Source organism: Salvelinus sp. IW2-2015, linkage group LG20, assembly GCF_002910315.2.
Source record: "Salvelinus sp. IW2-2015 linkage group LG20, ASM291031v2, whole genome shotgun sequence".
NCBI classification, from domain to species: domain Eukaryota; kingdom Metazoa; phylum Chordata; class Actinopteri; order Salmoniformes; family Salmonidae; genus Salvelinus; species Salvelinus sp. IW2-2015.
In genome coordinates, this window is record NC_036860.1 from 9,086,148 (window position 1) to 9,110,187 (window position 24,040).

The 24,040-nt window shown below is 44.6% G+C and overlaps 1 protein-coding gene across 1 annotated transcript; it reads left to right on the forward strand.

Moving 5' to 3' along the window:
- The first annotated feature begins 344 nt into the window (after window positions 1-344).
- On the forward strand, window positions 345-22,103 carry LOC111981476 (junction plakoglobin-like). The gene is given in 18 exon segments (XM_070449387.1): window positions 345-352; window positions 679-736; window positions 739-844; window positions 1,296-1,549; window positions 5,882-6,120; window positions 7,312-7,513; window positions 8,322-8,466; window positions 8,593-8,696; window positions 9,394-9,751; window positions 13,480-13,539; window positions 13,542-13,583; window positions 13,586-13,629; window positions 14,734-14,853; window positions 15,035-15,185; window positions 17,408-17,529; window positions 18,282-18,324; window positions 20,350-20,499; window positions 20,881-22,103. Coding segments are annotated over 17 exon segments (2,193 nt in total). The 3' UTR covers window positions 20,487-20,499; window positions 20,881-22,103.
- The last annotated feature ends 1,937 nt before the right edge of the window (window positions 22,104-24,040 follow it).

Consider the following 24,040-nt stretch of genomic DNA (forward strand, 5'->3'; position numbering starts at 1 on the left):
GACGCACAAACTTCTTTTTCGATTTTTTATTTAACACTTCATATTATATCGACATTACTGTGACATTTTACATATCCTAGTATCCTAATGAATACCAAAATACCGACCCACGACGCTGGCGTTGCAAGGGCCGTGCTCTACCAACTGAGCCACACAGGACCATGATTCGTGGCCTCATGTTCTCTCTTTCTATTTTTTCCTCTCTTCCAGAAAGTTCTCTCCAAAGGCCAGTTTTGAGACTGGACAGTGATGATGTCCATGCAAAGTAAGTATTTTGTTAAAGACTCACTGGCATCGTTTAATCTGCAAAGAACCGTCCTTGATTAACCAAAGTTTGGAGCACGATGCTGCTGTACCCTAGAAACACACTGGCATCCGTCCACTCAGTGTCCCTTCGGAGTGGCTGAGCATAAATATAGTGTCTTGAGGGAAACAACGGACCACTGGCTCTCAGTCAATCAATCACACTATTTTTATGGCCCGTTTTACGTATCCTCTCTGTCACAAGGTTAATCCAGGGTCTAGGATTGTGAAAAGTGATAATTAGACGCTATGTCACTCTTCGAACTTGCCCCCTCCCCCCCCCTCTCTCTCTCTCTCTCTCTCTCTCTCTCTCTCGCTTTGCTCTCTTCTCTCTCTTTCTTTCGCTCTCACTTCCCTCTCTCCCGCGCCTCCCAGTGAACGAGCAGAGGGCTCGGTGAAGGTGGCCGAGTGGCAGCAGACATACTACGGCGACACGACTCCGGCATCCAATCAGGCGCCACCACCGTGCGAGATGACGAGGGCACAGAGTACAGCGCCAAGAAGTATGCCGTCACCAACACGTTGGTGGAAAACCCTACAGGTATAAGTTATCTCTCTCTCTCCCTGTCTCTCGTATTCCCACTTCCCCCTCTCTCTTCCCATCCCCCCCTTTCTCTCTCATTCCGTTGTTCCCTCTCGCTCTACTTCTCTTTCAGTCTCTCTACATCTCTTTCTCTTTCTGTACAAATAGGTCAACACTTACTCATTCAATGTCATAACCATGCTGTGATTCACTCACTCGCTCATAGGCCATCACAAACGTACACAGGCCAGTTTGGACTGGCTTCATGTCTTAAAATAGGCATGGTTCTTCTTCTGAAAAACTAGGGACTCACTGACTAGGGGCTAGAACCTCTTTCAAAATATCCCTAGTTTGAAACACTATCTATGGATAAATCTATCCACGTATTTGTTGATCTCCCCCTTCTCCTCCCTTTCTCCTCCCTCTCTCATCCCTCTCTCATCCTTCTCTCATCCCTCTCTCCCTCCAGAGGTGGAGGCCCAGTACACCCTGACRCGGGCCCAGCGAGTGAGAGCGGCCATGTTCCCAGAGACCCTGGTGGAGGGCGAGGCGGTGCTGTCCACTCAGACTGACCCGGGTCAGCAGACCAACGTCCAGCGGCTAGCTGAGCCCTCGCAGCTCCTCAAGACCGCAATCATCCACCTCATTAACTACCAGGATGACGCCGAGCTGGCCACTCGCGCCGTGCCCGAGCTCACCAAGCTGCTGGCCGACGATGATGCGGTAACTAACATCTAAGAGTTTTAAAAAAACGTAACTTTGTTATAAATCCCATTTTCACGAAGCACAGATGTTAACACATGAATGCATTAAACAACACTATTTCCAACGTGCTCCTATTAAAAACGATCTGAACCGTCAATCAACATTAAGAGGTTAGTGATGCAGCTAATCAGTAGTGGAAAAAGTACTCAAGTAAAATTTTCTATCAAGATACCTTGATAGAAAATGACTCAAGTAAAAGTGAAAGTCACCCAGTAAAATACTACTTGAGTAAAAGTCTACAAGTATTTGGTTTTAAATATACTTAAGTATCAAAAGTAAATGTAGTTGCTAAAATATAAGTCAAGGGTCACACTCCAACAATCAGACATCATTTACAAACAAAGCATTTGTGTTTAGTGAGTCCGCCAGATCAGAGGCAGTAGGGATGACCAGGGATGTTCTCTTGATAAATGTGCAAATTGGACCATTTTCTGGGGAAATGTATGGAGTAAAAAGTATCTAATTTTATTTAGGAATGTAGTGAAGTAAAAGGAAAAGTTGTCAAAAATATAAATAGTAAAGTACAGATACCCCCCAAAAACTACTTAAGCAGTACTTTAAAGTATTTTTTACTTAAGTATTTTATACCACTGCAGCTAATCAAATCGAAAATATGGCCTTTGATTTCTAGATTAAAGACCTTCCAATGGATGACCTTGTCCCCCCCCCCACCCCACCCCCCAACAGCCTCTTGCTGCCTGCTGGGAGCAATCTTTGATCAAACTCAATTACACTGTTTAAACAAATAGGCTGATTTGGAAATTATTCAGCCAGTGACTATTGTAAGAGAAAAGTGTGTACTGTGTGTATCTAATGTACAGTGCCTTCAGAAAGTATTCAAACCCCATTACTTAAAATTGATTAAATTGCAACGTTTGGGTAATGTCAGTGGAATTATGTTTTTAGAAATGTGTACAAACTAATTAAAAAATGAAAAGCTGAAACGTCTTAAATCAATAAGTATTCAACCACTTTCTTACGGCAAGTCTAAATTAATTCTGTAGAAAAACGTAGCTTAACAACTCACGTAAGTTGCATGGACTCACTCTGTGTGCAATAATCGTGTTGATCATGATTTGTGAATGACTACCGCATCTCTGTACCCCACACATACAATTATCTGTAAGGTCCCTCAGTAGAGCAGTTGAATTTCAAACACAGATTCGACCACATCGATCACTCCACCCATCAACCACTGAGGAGCATGCTCTCGCTGCCCCGACAGGTGATATTCTGCCCAAACTCTTTATACCATTGGCTTTCAAACCTTGTTCCTGCAGCTACCCATTTAATATGGGAAACCAAGTGAAATCTGTTCCGGAACATCAATAGTTACATGTTTTCGCAAACAAAACATATTTCACTAAACTGTTGACAGCCCGTCTGCTCGCTCAGGAAAGGAATAAAGGCGAGAGCGGAGGAGATGGAAATGCATGATGGTGAGATATTCTGTTTAGCTGAAGGTAATGTGACTCTCAATTAATTATGAAAATATATTTTTAAATCCCTATTAGTAGCCTATTTAAAATCAGGCTAAGTGTAAACCGCCCTGCATAAACAATGAACCAAGATGTTGTCATATAGGTTCAGAACTTTTGTGAAATAGCACAGTTACAAATAGAAATCAAACTGGATGGACATCAGAAATAGAGGAAGGACTGAGAACAAACGAGAGAGAGCTATTGTGGGGTAGACTGTGTCTGTGAAATGTGTATAAGATGTATGAATTGAAGGTGGAAGCCGAAGTGTTTATTAGTTTACTCCAATTGGGGGATCGGTGGTAGGGTTTGCGGGGAATAATAATAAAGGTATATTCTTTAAAAAACGTATGTATGTCTATATAGGTATGTGTATGTATATATGTGTATATGTATGCATGCGTGTATGGATATATATATTTACCAAAAAAATATATGGGGGATTGGAAATGATGCAGACAATTACATTGATGGAAGCAACATTCTTTCCGCAATACTAAGCTGATCCACCCCTTAAAATAAATAAATAAATGAACCAAGAGCATCACCTAGGGCTGGCTATACGTTCTCTCCAAGACTAATGGATAGACATTTTGGAGAGTAGCATAAGGTAACCAGTCCATCCAGTATATATAATAATACGGTCCACACTCAAAGGCGATTATTCAAATTTGTTTAATTTTGGAGCATAAGCTAGACCAATTATGTACCAAGACATCTTAAATCAGTGTTTTTTTAATGTTTTTCTGCCATGCGTAATATGCGCTAGGCTATGTGTTGTATAACGGCACAATCATCTTTTTTTTTTTTTCTCGGGCTTGGGCTCATAGCCTATGCGTAAGCTATAATATGCATATGAGTGTTTTGAATTAATCATCACCTGAGAAAGGCTGTCCATTTTGTTGTGTTAGGCTTTCAAACAACATCCACAACAATCGTGTTTTACACTGTTTCAACCTGCTGTTGAACTTCTTAGTTCAAACTGATCATCACAGTGAGGTGAGTTTTTAAAGTACGATAGGCCTACTGTTTTGATGATAAGTGTTTGATGTGCTTTTCGAAGCATTTTCATGGATGTCAGAGTGGTTAGAGGGACAATAGAGCCCTGAGTACCAGGCCATTAGGCCCTGATGGTAGATGGCAAATTGGGTACTACCAAAGCATGTCCAGAGTGCATAAAAGGAGATTAATGTGACTCAACAGTCACATGGAATTTTACTGTGGTCTTGACTCATGTAATATGGTTACTGCAACAGCCCAAGTCCTTCCTAGCTCAGTTGTCAGAGAGGAAGGAAACCACTCAGGGATTTCACGATGAGGCCAATGGTGGTTTAATGGCTGTGATAAGAGAAAACTGAGGATGGATCAACAACATTGTAGTTACTCCACAATACTAACCTAATTGACAAAGTGAAAAGAAGGAAGCCTGTACAGAATACAAGTATTCCAAAACATGCATCCTGTTTGCAACAAGCCACTACTAAAGTAATACTGCAAAAAATGTGTCAACGCAATTCACTTTTTGTCCTGAATACAAAGTGTTATGTTTAGGGCAAATCCAATACAACACATTACTAAGTACCAATCTCCATATTTTCAAGCATAGTGGTGGCTGCATCATGTTATGGGTATGCTTGTAATCGTTAAGGACTGGGGAGTTTTTCAGGATAAAAAATAAACGGAATGGCGCTAAGCACAGGCAAAATCCTAGAGGAAAACCTGGTTCAGTCTGCCTTCCACCAGACACTGGGAGATTAATTCACAGTTCAGCAGGACAATAACCCAAAACACAAGGCCAAATCTACACTGCAGTTTCTTACCAAGAAGACAGTGAATGTTCCTGAGTGGCCGAGTTGCAGTTTTGACTTAAATCTACTTGGAAATCTATAGCAAGACCTGAAAATGGTTGTCTAGCAATGATCAACAATCAATTTCACAGAGCTTGAAGAATTTTGAAAAGAATAATGGGCAAATGTTACACATTCCAGGTGTGGAAAGCCCTTAGAGACTTACCCAGAAAGACTCAAAGCTGTAATCGCTCCCAAGGGTCTAGAAAGTATGTACATTAGATAAATGTGCAAACCTTTCTAAAAACATGTTTTTCACTTTGTCACTAAGGGGTATTGTGTGTAGCTAGGTGAGATTTTTTTTTATATTTAATCACGGTTTATTTCAGGCCATAACACAACAAAATGTGGAATAAGTCAACTGGTATGAATACTTTCTGAAGGTACTGTGTCTCTTGTACTATAGAAGTACTATTATGTCCTTAATAGTGACATTGACTCTGTCACTGTTGTGTGCTGTCCCTCCTCACACTTGCGCACCGTCCTGCTGACTAGCATTGATCCAGTTCCATGCTTGACTAGCTACTAGCTCTCTGTGGCTCTTGCTGTGCTTGTCAAGGTCGTGACTGAGCCCATTAGATTGGACACAGATTAGGACTACCCCAGAAACAAATCCTCTCTAGGTTGATATTGTCATTTAACATAATTTCAGGTGTCCTTAAGTGATTCAGTGTACAACATTGCTTGAGTTGAGGCCTATGTGGTCAGTTCTGATTGCGATTGAAAGTCATGATGGACCCAGTCCTGCTCTGTCTTCTACTCACAATCCAAACTCAATTCGTGGTCTGTTCCTAAATCTTGTTATCAATGACCATGTTCGATGTACCAATGAATTGTTGAAGTGCAACGTTTAAAAAAAGCCATAATCCTAAAGAAATGTGCAGACCTAATAATGTGTCCCAACCCAATGCCACCATTTTGCATGCGCAGAAATGGACAAATATGCAACGTCTTATTCCCCACAGGTGGTGGTCAACAAGGCGGCCATGATCGTGAACCAGCTGACACGGAAAGAGGCATCTCGACGGGTGCTGATGCAGTCCCCCCAGATGGTGGCGGCGGTGGTGCGGGCCATGCAGAACACGGGAGACATGGAGACAGCCCGTTGTGCTGCCAGCGTCCTCCACAGCCTGTCCCACCAGAGAGAGGGCCTGCTCGCCATCTTCAAGTCCGGGGGCGTCCCCGCCCTGGTCCGCATGCTCAGGTAGGAGAGGAGGGAGGGATTAGTGGGTGGATGGATGGATGTTGAGGGGTAGATGGCAGTGGATAGATGGAGGGAGGGAAGTGTCGACAGATGTTTGGATAGATTGTTGGTAAATGATTTGTTGTGAAGGAGTAGGTATGGATCGTGGATAGAAGTGTCGACAGATGTTTGGATAGATTGTTGGTAAATGATTTGATGTGAAGGAGTAGGTATGGATCGTAGATATGAGGATCGGTAGATGTTTGGATACTTTTATGGTTAAAGTGGAGAATGGACTGGTTGGATGGATGGATGGATAGAGTGATGAATTTATATTTTTATAGGCATTGTAGGTTGGTGGTTTGATGGGGAGTGAATTAATGAAAGAAAGTGAGAGAAAAAGCAAGGGGGTGAAAGAGAGACAAATAGATACTTGTAAGGTGGAATTCAATGTTAGAAATAAAGGGATTTAGGCACACACTGATCTGGCCTGTCTCTGCATCTGCAGTTGTGTACGTGCTGTGTGTGCGTGTGTGTGGTGTGTGTGTGTGTGTGTGAAAGCATGGGCGTGTGTAAGTGTGTGTGTGTATGTGTGCGTGCGTGCGTGCATGCTTATGTGTGTGTATCCAATCCACCATGTCCACTACTGCCTGAAGGCTAAGATATTAGCATATCACATTATTACCCATCAGAAATGAGGTGTCATCCTGTGCTCATTAACTTGGCCAAACTGGTTTGCACATCATTTCAACCTGACCACCAGGCTCATTTTAACCTCACGATAAGTGGCGGCCATTTTACATAGTCATTTCTCAGGCAGAGTCCCTTTATCTCTGTTCACACAGTATAAACCCTGTATAACAGTCTAGGAGGCACCAGACAGAGACTAAATTAAGACATTTAATTAATTCAGAAACAAAATTCAGATAAATACAAATGGAAGAACCTCCCTGTACAAGACTGTCAAATAGGGACTTAGATGCAGATTCATGAAAGAGAAATATGTTTTTTTTTAATGATACAAAGAGCAGCAAGGGCACATTTAAAAAAACAAATTAAAGCAAATGAAATTCAGAGGGAACTAATTGGGAAAAGAAAGGTCATGCTAATTTCTCTCATACCTCCCTCTCTTCATCTGGTCTCTGCCTCTCTATTTCCCTCCCTCTCCCTCTCCCCTCCCTCCCCTCCCCCTCCCCTCTCCTCTTCCCTCAGTTCTCCCATGGAGTCAGTGCTGTTCTATGCCATCACCACCCTCCACAACCTGCTACTGCACCAGGAGGGAGCCAAGATGGCGGTGCGCCTGGCCGACGGCCTGCAGAGGATGGTGCCCCTGCTGAAAAAGAGCAACCCCAAGTTCCTGGCCATCACCACTGACTGCCTGCAGCTGCTCTCCTATGGAAACCAGGAGAGCAAGGTGCGTGGTGGGTGGGGAGTCTTTAACGTGTATGCATGGGGATCATCATATTTGGCATAGTGGTATTGGCACGGACTACCTGCATCTCTTCACTGCAGCCAGGGGAAAGTGTGTGTGTGTGTGTGTTTTGGCGTGTATGCGTGTGGATAATGCTTGAGACATCATATTGGCATAGTGCTATTGGCACGGACTACCTGCATCTCTTCACTGCAGTCAGGGGAGAGTGTGTGTGTGTTGTTGCTGGTGTGTTGTGTGTGTGTGGGTGTGTTGTGTTGTTGTGTGTGTGTTGTGTGTGTGTGTGTGTGTGTGTGTGTGTGTGTGTGTGTGTGTGTGTGTGTGTGTGTGTGTGTGTGTGTGGGTGTGTGGTACTTGCAGTGTGTATGTGTGTACTTGCAGGTCTGGATTATGCGTGATCCCTTTTAGTGCCACCTGCAGCTGCACAGCAGGGGAGCAAGGGTGTATATGCACGTCACGTGTGTGTGTGTGTACATGAACACAAACACGTACACTGTACATGGCCTTACCACTGGCTGCCTTCAGTTGCGTTGCTACAGAGTTTGGACATTACATTACATTGCATTATGAATTGTATCAAATATGATTGTTAGAATAATAATACTAGTGTCTTTAATACCCTGTGTTACATCAGTAATATACTGAATATTAAGTGAATATAATTCAATCAAATACACATACTGCTATTATTATTCAAACAATCATATTTGAGACAATTCATAATGCAATGTCCAAACTCTGTAACGATATTTCATTGCATATGACAGTGTTTTTTCATTGTTATTCCTCTCAGCTTATCATCCTAGCCAACGGGGGCCCTGAGGGGCTGGTCTTCATCATGAGGAACTATAATTATGAGAAATTGCTGTGGACCACCAGCCGTGTGCTCAAAGTTCTCTCAGTGTGCCCTAGCAACAAGCCCGCCATAGTGGAAGCTGGTGAGTGTGTGTGTGTGTGTTTTTGGGGTGGGTGTGTGTCCGTACGTATGTGTGTGTCTGTGTGTGTGTGTTGTCTCATCTTATCCATAAAGGAGCCATCTTTAACTTCCTCTCTCATCCTTCCAGGGGGCATGCAGGCCCTGGGACAGCACCTGACTGGCTCCAGCCAGCGCCTCACACAGAACTGCCTCTGGACCCTGAGGAACCTGTCTGATGCTGCCACTAAACAGGTCAGGAAACCATAGAGTCCATTTTGAATCAGCATAGACCGTACCATAGGCTAATAAAGACCAATGACTGTATATCTATAAAGACCAATGACTGTATATACAGTATGAATGAACAAAGTCATCGATCACGTGACACCATCTATTCCTATGTGAAGACTCCATATCACATTGAAGCCAAATTCAGTTGGTTAAGATGGCGTCTTATGGGGACGTACCATGCACAGTTTGAGCTACTCCAGGAAGTGACGTTGCAGGCAAACTCAGTGCTGCCCAATTTTGTTGAGTAACTCAAGTTGAAAGCCGACCAGGGTACTGCTGGCTGCCATTCGCAACTAAACTATCCTTATAACTTCTTCTGTGTGCGATTTTAAGATCATCGGTACAAGGACATACATCTGGTGTATTAGAAAGGCAGCTGTTGGTGCCATGATTGTCTTCAAAAATGTGAAGATTGACCATGTAGAGGGTCATTTTTCCATTCACTATAATGGGAGATCCTGTTTTCTGCTAACAATCCCGTGGTCGGCCTTGAAATTCTTTGGTTTCAAAGAGGCAGTCGTTCTCCTCTGATGAAGACAGTACCATCAAGTTCTACAGAGACAGTAACATAGTTGGAGTTCTACAGTAAAACATATAATGAACAAACAAAGGACGGACAAATAAAGAATTCTCGACCCGCCTCTCTCTCTGTCTGTAGGAGGGTCTGGATGGCCTGCTGCAGGTGTTAGTGGGACAGCTGGGTTCGGACGACGTCAACATGCTGACGTGCGCCACGGGGATCCTGTCCAACCTCACCTGCAACAACTCCCGCAACAAGGCCCTGGTCACGCAGTGCGGCGGCGTCGAGGCGCTCATCCACGCCGTGCTGCGGGCMGGAGAAAAGGAGGATGTGGCCGAGCCCGCCGTCTGCGCCCTGCGCCACCTGACGTCACGCCACCAGGACGCCGAGCTGGCCCAGAATGCTGTGCGGCTGCATTATGGTATTCCTGCCATTGTCAAGCTGCTGGGGCAGCCCCACTACTGGCCTGTGGTGAAGGTGAGGGCGGAGATAGTTGGTTGGGGAGGGGATGGGAGTGGGGAAGAGGTGAGAAAAAGGTATACTGTGCTTGTTTTGTCTGTCTCATTGTTTTGTCTGGCTGGTAGCTCCATTACTGAACTTTGGCTAAGTTGAAGGTGAGGGGTGAAAGATCAAAGAGTGAAGTTTGCAGGCTGGTTGTGGTTGTTTTGTCTGACCAGTTGATCTTTTGTTTATTGTTTTGTCTGGCTTGAGTGTTCAGTTGTTTTGTTTGGCTGGCTGTTTTGTCTTTGTGATTGTTTTGTTTACCTAAATAACCTGTTGTGGTACATCCATTTAATTATGTGTCTAAATCCAGCATCTGCAGTCAGTCTCTAATGATTCCTCATTTAACGGGTGCTTGAGTGAGGTTAAAATCATTACATACAGCCACCACTCATTGTCCCCTTCTTTGCAATGTGTGATGCACTGCACATATTAATACTATTTTTTAAACTTGAATTGGAAACAACATGGCTGTACTATTTAGGGCTCTATTCAGTTCGCATTGCGGAAGTTCAGGTTAACAGCGTTATTGAATGTTCCCGCTTTAGTGGAGACTTTATTCATAGTAAACACTTCATATGTCGGCCCAATCGGAAGTGACCTTTACATTTCTACTGTGGAATCTGTAACGCTTCAGCGATACATATTGAATAGAGCCCTTCATTTAGATGGAACTGTTGTTTGAAAATGGTAGTACTTTAATAAAGGATTACTTTTAAATGGAAGCAGATCAGAGGGGATGTTTTGGAGAAAGTGAGACCTGCATATGGGAAGAAGTTGTTCACTATGCGAGATGTAGTGCAGGCAGGGTACTGGGCTGTACCCCGAGGCAGGGCACAGGACGTGCTTCCCATAATCCCGCTGGGTTGCTCTGGAGACCATTCGGCTGCCTCGGACAACACCCGCTGGCTCCCACTGTCCCCTCTCTGGCTTTTTGTTTTTGTTTTTGGAGAAAACGAGGGAGGGAGGGAGTGAGAGAGAGAAAATACACAAAGGTTAAGTAAAATAGAAATGGCTAATTTGGGTGAGAGAGAGAGAGAGAGAGAGAGAGAAAGGGCTGCTCACAGGCAGTAAGTGTAGCATGCTTCACACAACAGCGTCACCGTGGAACAATGATAACATCGTCTGGGAGTTGCAAGGCCTTCGATGTCATTCTTTAGCAATGACAACAAGATTGGTTGGATTTTTCTCTGAATCCAGTGGCGACCTTATAAATTCATATCAATGTGTTATTGTCGTCTGTTTCATCGGGGAATAGTGCACACCCATCTTTGACAGCAGGTGGATTTAAGGATAGCAAGAGAGTTAAATGCTCAACTTGCCAGAATAACCACTCTCACAACGAAATAAATCAAGCTAAAATGTCAGCCTAGTATGAGGGTAAACCCATGTTTAACATTATTAGCTATGCTATTGATATACAGTAGATATAGTAAAATGATAGTAGGCCTAATAGTAATATCAATAGTAATACAGTATAGCAATAGTTGGATACTAGTAATATCAATGGTACGTTATCATTGTTTTAATGTCATCTTTGCTTTATGAGTGGTAGTTTTCCTCTCTTGTGATCTAGACAGTCAACTAGTATGATAAGGAAGGTTACGTTCCCTTCCCCCTCCAACCCCGCGCTGCAGTCTCTGATCTCCTCTGGTTCGCTCCCAGCAAGCAGCATCCGTGAAGCACGCTTGAGTTCGTGCCAATCGGATCAGAACACTTCAATGGTCGAGGGGTATGTGTGTGTCCTGCTGTCCTGCTCTGTCGTTCCCATGGGCACTGGTCCACAAGAATGGCCCTTTATTTTTACCCCGATGTGCACTAGCCTCTCCGTGTGTCATGTTTGTGTCCCAATAGTCCATCTGCGTTCTTTCCTTGTGTCCTTTCCTTCAATTCTGATCTGAAAGTGTTTGATGAGGGAGTGAAGGCAGTGTGGTAGGCACCTATCTAGTGTTTTCACCTGTCATTGGTCTTAAAGGACAGAGGAAAGTCATCCATTTAAGAGTATTTGGACCCGCTCTGTGTGTGCATGTAGGCCTATGCATGTGCACTTGGCAAGTGGCCATGTGTGCCTTCATGACTCCAGTGACACATGTCCCCCATCTGTAGCAGCAGGTAAACATTGACATCTCTCAGCCTCTACTTCACCTGACAGAAAGGTGTTGGGGTTTTCTAAGGCCTATTGGCAGCCAGCTATCCATCTATTGGCAGCCAGCTATCCATGTATTGGAAGCTTGTTGCTGATTACTTGACCATGTATACAATACTTCCCATTTAGGGGCTATTAGGCTTTCTGAGTTCATTAGCTCTGATTGACTTGTATTTAGTTCCCACACAAAGAACATGAATGACCCACACATTCTGCTCTCTCTCTCTCTCACAAACACACACACACACACACACACCACACACACACACACACCACACACACACACACACACACACACACACACACACACACACACACACACACACACACACACACACACACAACACACATGCACACATGCCACACACACACACTGCTCTCTCCCTCTCACACACACACACCTCCTCTATCTCTGCCTCCTTCTGCTCTACGTCAGCCAAAAGGTTTGTCTGCACCAAGCTGTGCCTAATCACTCATTTACACCTTCTGAATTGAAACCTCATACTGTGTGTGTGTGTGTGTGTGTGTGTGGTGTGTGTGTGTGTGTGTGTGTGTGTGTGTGTGTGTGTGTGTGTGTGTGTGTGTGGTGTTGTTGTGTGTGTGTGCGTGTGCTTGTCTATCCAAAACTCATATGAATAAGCAGAGAGAGCCATATAAATATGTATGCTGGAATGCACACGTGTTTATGTTCCTCTGTGACTGCGTACACATACATGTTCTGTGCACAAGCAGGATCTAATCTTTCATTTACAGGCTGAATTAGCCAATCGTTCTGCCCTCTCCCTCCCTCTCTCTCTGCGCGGTGTGGAGGCAGACGCTACGGGCCATGCCTGCATTTTCCTCCTGATTCTGCACTCCTCACTGACAGACAGCAGGGATTTGTTGTGTGTGGTGTTGTGTGTGTGTGTTGTGTGTGTGTGTGTGTGGTGTGTGTGTGTGTGTGTGTGTGTGTGTGGTGTGTGTTGTGTGTGTGTGGTGTGTGTGTGTGTGTGTGTGTGTGTGTGTGGTGTGTGTGTGTGTGCGTGTGCATTGGTGTGTGTGGAGGATTAGGCAACCAGATCTCCATCACAGCACACGCCAGTGGGAGGATTCTCAATCCAGCCGGAGCTCTTTTAATAAGGGGATATTTTTATTTAATGATGTGAAATGAATGATGAGGTTTTTAAAAGGGGACATATAAGATGTTATTGGCCCCTGTTGGGGCTAGGGGTCGGGTATGGGAAATGGGAGGGAACAAGCAGGGTTATTGGTAAGCCAGACCATCATTTCAGGAGATGGCATCTCACGTTCGGTTTTAAATGTGATTGCCAGTTACATTGCTGCAGCGTGCATCACTTGCACAGTCGGAACATATAGGTGTATATCTTAGGGTACGTATTGCGTTCTTTCACATGAGCTCCACACTGCAGTGCCAAGTCCTTAATAGATGTGTTACTATATGCTTTCATACATGCACTCTCATAATCATGCCAGTATATCATGTATTTGTTGCATAAGGTGTTTGTAGCAGTAACAGAGATAATATTGGTGCTTTTTCCATACAGCTACGTTCAACCCGCCCCCTCTCTTTCCCATAGGCCACGGTGGTCTGATCCGTAACCTGGCGCTGTGCCCAGTCAATCAGGCCCCACTGAGGGAGCTGGAGCCATCCCCCGATTGGTCAACCTGCTGCTGAAGGCTCACAGGACACCCAGAGACACGCCTCCAGTTCTCAGCAGACGTACCAGGTCAGCCGCGGACGCCATTCAACACATTAAGACTCACGATCACAGGAATGACACTGTCATAATCCATAATGATAGAAGTTATGTCACCTTCACCACAAATATGCAAGTCACTCACAGTTGCAGCACGCATACAGAGTGAGTCGCCGCCGTTGCAGCCCACATACCACAGATGAATCCACTCCATTACATGCTAGCCATATCACACAATCTCCTCAGCCAAATACACAATTCAAATACACTGAAGCACCAAGGCAACATTCTTTTCAACACTCTGCACATCAAATCACAAATATTCCAAGACTGCATTCTCTGTGTTTGAAACAGTTCCTCACACTGTAAAACGAGTAGGTTGTATTTCAGACTCAGTAAAGGGGTGCAATGCACCACACAGGGTCCTGCAGGATAGTCCATTGTGGTCACCACCATGCCCAGCTCGCAGCACACGCCCCATCCCAGAACTCTCCAACTCAGTGTTGGCCTATGGGGAGACTCAGGACAGAGATCCATTTCAGTCCACTGGCCCACTTTGAACTCTGACTTGCACAACCAATATTCACACGTATAGACAGAGAGCTGTGGTTTGGAGGGAAATACGAAATGTGGCTAAGTTTGTGAGAGACGACCAGGGAGTTTTTCACTGATTCGTTGTTTGTAAATAGTTTACGTAACTTGAGGCAGGATACGCACACATACACACCCTCTCAAGTCTATACTAATTTTACGCGGTTTTTGAAGCCATTGGGAGCTTGGCCAAATGATTTGGGACACAGTGCTCTCTGTATGGTACAGTGCTCTCTGTGTCAAAGTTTGTATTGTTAAGATTGTCAAACCAGCTTACATTGAAGTAGACATCACACACACACACACACACACACACACACACACACACACACACACACACACACACACACACACACACACACACACACACACACAACACACACACACACACACACACACACACACACCACCACACACACACACACACACACACACACAATGTTAAATGATGAAAACAAACCCATATATCAACGAATCGTCACAGAGGATTTCACAAAGTCCCAAGCACACAGTTCCTAACTCTCTTCCCCACTCTCCTCCCAGGATGGTGTTCGTATGGAGGAGATAGTGGAGGGCTGTACAGGAGCCCTGCACATCCTGGCTAGAGACCCCGTCAACAGGGGAGAGATCGCCAGCATGCAGACCATCCCACTCTTTGTACAGGTCTAATACATTAATGTCTAATACATCGAATACAACTCTCAGTTGATGTTGTATGCACTTGTGTGAGAGAGAGAAAGTGGAAAAAATGGGTGAAAATAAGTGAGTGTGTGTACTTGTGAGTTTTGGTGTATTTTAGCAGATGTGTCTGAGCTCTCCCCTCCCTCTCTCCATCCGTCCGTAGCTGTTGTACTCGTATGTGGAGAATGTGAAGCGTGTGTCTGCGGGGGTGCTGTGTGAGCTGGCCCTGGACAAGCAGTCTGCGGAGATGATCGATGCAGAGGGAGCCTCCGCCCCGCTCATGGAGCTACTGCACTCCAACAACGAGGGCATCGGTCAGTCTCTTCATAAACAGCAGCTTACGCTTTAGTGGATTTGATCCAGCTCTCCTTTTTTAAACAAACACTTGGGCTTTCAACAAACAATCATATATCTGTTCTTTTAAACAAAGACTCGGGCTTTCGAAACAGTCCCATGTACAGTGCATTCGGAAAGTATTCAGACCCCTTGACTTTTTCCACATTTTGTTACGAAACAGCCTTATTCTAAAATTGATTTAAATGTTTTTTTCCATCATCAATCTACACACAATACCCCATAATGACAAAGCAAAAACAGGTTTTTAGACTTTCTTACAAATGTATTCAAAATAAAAAATGGAAATATGACATTTACATAAGTATTCAGACCCTTTACTCAGTACTTTGTTGAAACACCTTTGGAAGCGATTCTAGCCTTGAGTCTTCTTGGGTATGACGCTACAAGCTTGGCACACTTGTATTTGGGGAGTTTCTCCCATTCCTCTCTGCAGATCCTCTCAAGCTCTGTCAGGTTGGATGGGGGAGCGTCGCTGCACAGCTATTTTCAGGTCTTTCCAGAGATGTTCGATCAGGTTCAAGTCCGTGCTCTGGCTGAGCACTCAAGGACATTCAGAGACTTGTCCCGAAGTCACTCCTGCATTGTCTTGGCTGTGTACTTAGGGTTGTCTGAGGTCCTGAGCGTTCTGGAGCAGGTTTTCATCAAGGATATCTCTGTACTTTGCTCCGTTCATCTTTGCCTCGATCCTGACTATTCTCCTAGTCCCTGCCGCTGAAAAACATCACCACAGCATGATGCTGTGGGTTCACCATGCTTGACGCTTGGCATTCAGGCCAAAGAGTTCAATCTTGGTTTCATCAGACCAGAGAATCTTGTTTCTCATAGTCTGAGAGTCTTTATGTGCCTTTTGGAAAACTCTAAGTGGGCTGTAATGTGTATTTTACTGAGGAGTGGCTTCCGTCTGGCCACTCTACCATAAAGGCCTGATTGGTGGAGTGCTGCAGAGATGGTTGTCCTTCTGGAAGGTTCTCCCATCTCCACAGAGAACCTCTAGAGCTCTATCAACCCCCGATTGTTCAGTTTGGCCAGGCTCTAGGAAGTGTCTTGGTGGTTCCAAACTTCTTCCATTTAAGGATGATGGAGGCCACTGTGTTCTTTGGGACCTTCAATGTTGCAGACATTTTTTGGGTACCCTTCCTCAGATCTATGCCTCAACACCATCCTGTCTCGGAGCTCTACCGACAATTCCTTCAACCTCATGGCTTGGTTTTTGCTCTAACATGCACTGTCAACTCTCTCAAGGATGATCAATGGAAACAGGATGCACCTGAGCTCAATTTCAAGTCTCATAGCAAAGGGTCTGAATACTTATGTAAATAAGGTATTTCTGTTTTTTTATTGTTAATACATTTGCTAAAATGTCTAAACATTTTTTCAATTTGTCATCATGGGGTATTGTGTGTAGATTGCTGAGAATTTAAAAAAATGTAATCCATAATAGAATAAGGCTGTAATGTAATGACATTTGGAAAAAGTCAAGGGTCTGATTACTTTCCAAAGGCACTACACATACAAATAGACACACACACACGTGCCTCTCTTAGAAAAAAGGTGCTATCTAGAACCTAAAAGGGTTCTTCAGCTGTCCCCATTGGAGAATCCTTTGTAGAACCCTTTTTGGTACTAGGTAGAACCCTTTAGGTTCCAGGTAGAACCGTTTTGGGTTCCATGTAGAACCCTTTCCACAGAGGATCTACATGGAACCAAAAAGCGATCTACCTGGAACCAAAAAGGGATCTCCTATGGGGATAGCCGAAGAACCCTTTTGGTACCCTTTTTTCTAAGAGAGTGTACACACAAACCTCCACACAATTTTTTTAAATCTCTCTCTCTCTCTCTCTCTCTCTCTCTCTCTCTCTCACACACAAGCATATGCACACAGACCACAACCAAATATGACATCTTTCTATATCTCTCCCTGGGCTCTCTCCATCTCCTTTTAATAATGTGTGCTGACTAATCAAACATGATATCTCTGCCTCCCATCTCTCTTTGCCCATCTCGCTTTCTCAATGTTGTCCTATGTACCCCATTAGCATTTTGGGTACTCATCAGAACTGTCATAGCATAGAGGCAATGACAAACAACCTCTTGATATCTCTCTCTCCCTCCCTCCCTCACCCACCCCCTCTTTCTCCCACTCCCTCTTCCCATGTCTCCCCGCACCTCTCCCTCACAGCCACCTATGCAGCAGCCGTTCTCTTCCGTATCTCGGAGGACAAGAGTTCTGACTACAGGAAGCGTGTGTCCGTGGAGCTCACCCACTCACTGTTCAAACACGACCCTGCGGCCTGGGAGATGGTAAGCCTCTGCCTCTGACGCCGCCTATAGCCTGGGAGCGATCAGTACAAGGATCAGTGGTGGCTGGCCCTGTTTGAACACCTTTAAGGTTCATCTCAGTTGTCTATAAGGGCTTGACTGGCTTCCACCCTTGGATTGCTATAAACCAATCCAATATTTCTCAGATCAGTCATTGCTTCAGGGGAGAACTGTATCAAAATCCAAATACACGCAAGTGGACACGACACAATCGATACCACTCAGTAATCAATCTGTATGTTTACCTTTCATGCTTGCATTACCATACGAATGAATCCCCAATATCTAACTCTATCTAGTGTTTGTACATCATTTCAAAATCTACATGCATAATGCGCTAAGTATCTCCGAGCCCCACACATCGCCACAGGCTCCCAAAGCTCATTGGATAATTACTGCCATCGAGGCTCACCGATTGGATTAGTGGCAGATCTGGCATAGATTTTAATCAATCACATCGAGCTGGGAACCTGCTGACTCATCAGGTTGTCAAGGGGAACAGAGACAGGGAGGCCCAAAGCAGACAGGTCTACTGTTTACACTACATCCACCATGAGGAAGTATTGAACTCCAAAGGGATAGATTTACTGACTGGGCGTCGTTGGCACCAGATGTAAAGTTAACGTCTGCCTCTGTCGTTTTTTAGAAGGGCATTATCCAATAAAAGTATAGTATTGAAGTTAGAATGGTACATATTTACTTGAATATTTCTCAATCTCTCTCTTTCTCTCCAGGCCCACAATGCTGTACCCATGCAAGCTGCATACTTGGCGGATGGTGAGTGTGGACCAGTCCTATCCTACAGTACAGTACACCAATGTAACACCACTGTTGTATTCTATGCTAGATTATAAACCAGGTGGTTCAAGCCCTGAATGCTGATTGGCTGAAAGCCGTGGTATATCAGACCGTATACCATGGGTATAACAAAAAAATGACTATTTGCTGGTCTAATTGCGTTTGAAACCAGTTTATAATAGCAGTAAGGCACCTCAGGGGTGTGCGGTATATGGCCAATACACCACGGCTAAGGTCTGTATCCAGGCACTCCTCGTTGCGTCCTTCTGTAAGAACAGCCCTTCACCATGGTATATCAGCCATATACCACACCTCCTCAGGCCTTAATGCTTAATTATACTACTGAAACTAACATCTTACATTACACTACTGCGTTTCACCAAAAAATGTCAAGAGAGAGATAGATCGACGAACCAGAAGAGAGAGAGGCAGAGATGATTTGACACACACGGATTGAAATGGATTGACACCCACACACACACCAGAGTCAGACCTCATTTAGGTTAAGTGCCACTTGATTGGTTTCCTGTCAGTGGCTTTGACGAGTGACAGTGGACTGTGTGTACCAGAGGGTGATCATTAAATCAACGTGCAAGCATTGTCACAGCAAAGTCTGCCCTCGTCTCACTAGTCACGCACACACACATACTTGTACATGATTGGGGGGGGGGAAATCGCAAATAATTGAGTTTCTCTCTCATGTACACACATACAGACACAAGCACACACACACACACAATAGTGAGCATCAGAGAAGAGGAAAAGGAGAGGCACGTGTCTATAGAGAGCCGGAGTCAGATCTTGTCCTTTTCCCCTCAGCAGTCCTTCAAACCCCAGGGAGTGTGGGGGACCCCTGCTGTTTATATAATGCACTCGGCCCCCTGGCCGCACTCCAGAGAGTGTGTGTTTGTGTGTGGGTGTGTGTGCATTCATGTGTGTGTTTGTCTCTGATGTGTCTGCTCCCGCCATGCCCTGGAGAGGGGGGAGGGTGTCAGGGGGGTGGTAATGGGGGGAGGAGGGGTGCACTGTAGGATGTCAGCGGGGATGTCATTAAATTCAGAGGTACCTGTCTATTTCCCCTCTGGTCACATTTCCATGTCATTTACATTTCCATTAACTGGCCATCTATCGTCGTCAAGCGATCTCCCGCACTCTATCCCGCTCTCTCTCTCACACACACACGCTGCTGAGTTGACACCCACACTCTCTTTTCCACTGCACGGCTAATGCTCCTTCCTGTGATTCTCTATAGAAAACACTGGCACTCTCTCTGGTGAATTTATATTTTGGTTTTTTTCCCTAGCTCTATCGGTCACTACTATCTCTTTGCAGTCATACAGCGTCTTTCTCTAGCTAATCTTAGGTCTCAGTCATATGTCCTAGTTGTGAATCTCCACTCTGTCTTCCTCTCCTCTGGTCCATCCCTCTCTCATCCATCCCTCTCTCTGCATACAGTAAATCCTCCTCATTTCAATATCTTTAATTATAATTCTGAACTCTATCCCTCATATATCCCCCAGTGTGTGTGTGTGTGTGTGTGTGTGTGTGTGTGTGTGTGTGTGTGTGTGTGTGTGTGTGTGTGTGTGTGTGTGTGTGTGTGTGTGTGTGTGTGTGTGTGCGTATGCGTGCGTGCATGCATGCGTGTGGTACACTAGTCACCATCCTTCCAGAGCACTGTGTGTCCTTTGATGCTGACGCTTAATCCATAGCGCAGTGCTCACATTATTAAACAGGGTATGAAATAGCATTATTGGAATAGAATAGAGGTGAAGGTGAAGAGATGATTATTCCTGTTCTTCTTTCCATCCGTCACAGGAAAACGTCTGCTGATGGGAGCAAAGCTCATTTCTGTCTGTCTGTCTAGTAATTTGGATGCTTGCACACTGTCTGTCAGTGTCAATACTCCAAATGAGCTTGCCTCTGTTTGCCTGGATATTCTATATTTGTCTCATTTCTCTCTCTTTCCCTCTCTATCTCTCATCTCTCTCTCCCTCCTTCCCTCAGAGCTGGATGGAGGCTACCCCCCTTATGGCTACTCTGACCTGGGCATGGGCGGGATGCCACTAGAAGCAGAGATGCATGAGCAGTACATGCCTGAGATGGCCTACGATCCCCGACAGGCCTACCCAGAGCCCCTTTAACACACAGGGCCAGGTCAGTGATGTAGATGCTACCCAGAGCACCCTTTAACACACAGGGCCAGGTCAGTGATGTAGANCCCTTTAACACACAGGGCCAGGTCAGTGATGTAGATGCTACCCAGAGCCCCCTTTAACACACAGGGCCAGGTCAGTGATGTAGATGCTACCCAGAGCCCCCTTTAACACACAGGGCCAGGTCAGTGATGTAGATGCATACACACAGCTACACAGAGCTCCTCTAATGCACAGACACTCACACGCCCAGAATGGCTGTAAAACACAGCTCTGTAGTTATATAGAACACAAATGAATAACTCAACATACCATAATTGCAACGTTTTAAGACCACATGAAACATTGCATTATGTCTAAATAACTGCCTCTTCCATTGAAGGCACAAAATGGAAAGGGTGAAATTGCCGTGAACACCATGGAGGGACAGCTGAACGAGGATTTCACCACAAAGGGAAACTCCTATTTCATGGGGAGACATTGGCCAATCAGGGGCTGTTGTCAGAAAACACAAGAAAAATAAAATAAAAAAACAATAACAAGAATTTAGTGTTCCTCAAAATGAAAAGTTGCTTTGTTACAGTTAATGTGGAGGGAAATTGAACTTTAACTTGTAGATGCTGTGTTGGTTTTAGGCGTTTCCTTGCATATTTACATTGCAGATTATTATTATTTTTCTTCATGTGTATAATTTACATGGCGGTATGCAGAGCCACATACAGTAGTCCTCAACAATAACCAGTAACATTGAGTTCAGACAAGAAGTCTTGTTCGCCATGTTATGAGACCGGTGGCTAATTGGAACAGCAGCGGTCCCTGTGCTGCCTATAACTGTCTATCCCCGCAGTCCAGTCCATGATCCAGACTGCTGCTGGGTCTGAGGTTCCGAGACACGCACCCTCTCCCCTGAATGTGTGTACACAGCCACTCTCTCCCAGTCGAGTGGTCTCCCAGGCACACTAAACTATAACTTCAGCTGGTGCGGTTGGTTCACCTCTGTTCCTGTGGACCGGTCTTGCTCACCAACAGTTATAGACACTCAACCGACACAGTATACATATGCATCGCGGACTAATACATTGTGCTTCAACATAAAACGTGTGTATGATCCAAAACGTCATGTCTGGCAGGCCCGCACCCTTTTACAGCTACTACAACTGACGTTTCCTCAAAGTATGTACGTTGTTGTGGAGGAGGTGTTTTTTAATGTCTTGATTTTTGGGGGGGTTAGGGAGGCGGGTGGGGTGTTTTTCTGAGGTAAGAGGCAGGGGAAGAATGCCAAAGAGATTTATTTTGTGACGATGATAATCATATAGCTTTCTGTTTATTTTCTATTTTGAATTGGGTTGGGTGGGGTTGTGTGGGGGAAGCAGTAATCGTGATCCTAGTTGTTGTAGAGTGTGTGTTTCTATAGCGACCCGCTGCACATTCCTACCTTCCAAACGATAGAAAAGGCAAAGAGAAACGAGGGATGATAGAAGGATGATGTTGATAAGCGATGAGTGTACCATACAAATGAAGGGGAAATTAACACATGAATATGCATTTTTACAGAACATTTTTAGTTTGAAACTTTTTTTCAAATAAAACAAACTATATTAACTAGCCTGTCTCCTGTGTATTTGTATGGCTAATTGGATCCTATTTAGCCCTGAGGTCATTGTTGCTTTCACTCACTGTCAGTCAAGCAAGGTCCAAACCCATACATACTATAAAAACCATTGCAGGCTGGTGGTGAAGAATCCAAAGGAAACTCTGTCTCACAGCGCCCTCATGTGTCCCTAAAAGGCAGGATATCTGCCCTCTCAGAGTACCACATCGGGTTTCAAATAGTAATAACAAACCCAAAGCTTATGATAAATATACTGATAACTAACCCCTATTCATCTGTGCATGTAACAGAGGGAGATCGTACCGAATAAACTCAACCACGGCTTGAAACGGGTGCATTGAATCGGATCTGGGTTACGGCGCCACTGTAACCTCCATTACTGTGCGTCACAAATGCCAAGTGAGAACCAGTATGAAATAAAGTGTATAAAGAGAAGGTAGAGATTCAGCATAATTATAGGGATAGGATTTCCCGGACAACATAAGAGAAAGGAGCAGGGTGTGTGTGTTTGTGGTGTGTGTGTGTGTGGTGTGTGTGTGTGTGTGTGTGTGTGTGTGTGTGTGTGTGTGTGTGTGTTGTGTGTGTGTGTGTGTGGTGTGTGTGTGGTGTGTGTGTGTGTGGTGGTGTGTGTGTGTGTGTGTGTGTGTGTCGACTTCATACAGTATAGGCCTACTGCCACCAAGTGGTTATTGTGGTAATTCACAGCTGGGCAGGGTGTCTGACATTTCCATCTCACACCTGACTCCTCCACTATTTGGAAAGCATGAAATTGAAGGAAAAAGTCTACAGTGCACCCCAGAATATGAAGATAGGTACAACTAGAAGTTGCCCTCTTGCTTATTAAAGATAGTGTTTTAGTTACACATAATGCAGATGCTTAGATGATGTGTGGTGTAGTTTCTTCCAATCCTCCCCCAACCTTGCATTCAAGAACAAGATTTTCAGCCAAAATGATTGTTGCTGTCATAAGAATGTATAAATTGCCTCATGTAACACAGCATCAGTCGATACCATTACAGAGAAGTTATTCTAGCCTGCCTCCATTTTGATGTACACTCCAAGATCGTGGATAAATGAAGATGTCTCAGTCAGGCAGTTCACCAATGGAGGTGTCATAATACCCATTAAACCTAGCGGTTAAACAGGGAAATGATTCCAATCATTTCCTTATCATACATTTTTCCCATAGGGGATTTTAGAAACACTTAAAATAAGGGCTGTGTTTCATGTAGGCTTACCCAGGCCTGACGTTTTGATAACCATATAAATCTCTCTCAGACAAGGTGACTTTTATCAATATTTTCGGCTCTATTTACTCTCAGATTCCAAAATGCTAATTACTATCAAAGTAGACTACAAATCCCTGCAGGCTCCTGCGTGTCATCTCTAGCTGACACCTTTGCTAACAGGTATCGTGTCAATTTAAAACGTGCACAAGACACTTCACAGAATTGTCCAATTAAATATTTTTTTATTTTTTTTGTGGTATCCAATTGGTAGTTACAGTCTTGTCTCATCGCTGTAGCTCCCGTACGGATTCATGAGAGGAGTCCTGTGGCGTGCCGGGCACATGCATGACACGGTCTCCAGGTTTACGGTGTGTTTCGGAGGACACACGGCTCTCGAGCGAGAAGGGACAAGGACATCCCTGCCGCCCAAACCCTCCCCTAACCAGGACGACGCTGAGACAATTGTGGGGGGCCCCATGGGTCTCCTGGTCGAGGCCGGCTGCGACAGAACCAGCTGCGACTCGAACCAGGATCTCTATTGGATTTATTACTACATTTAACTAACATTAGATAGCATATCCTTTTTGGTGTGTAAATACAGGCAAATAGATTGATTAAAGTCACCTTGTCCTAGAGAGATTTACAGTTATCAAAAAACTGTGAGAAAAAAAATGGGGAAAGCTTGCACAAAACACCCTTAT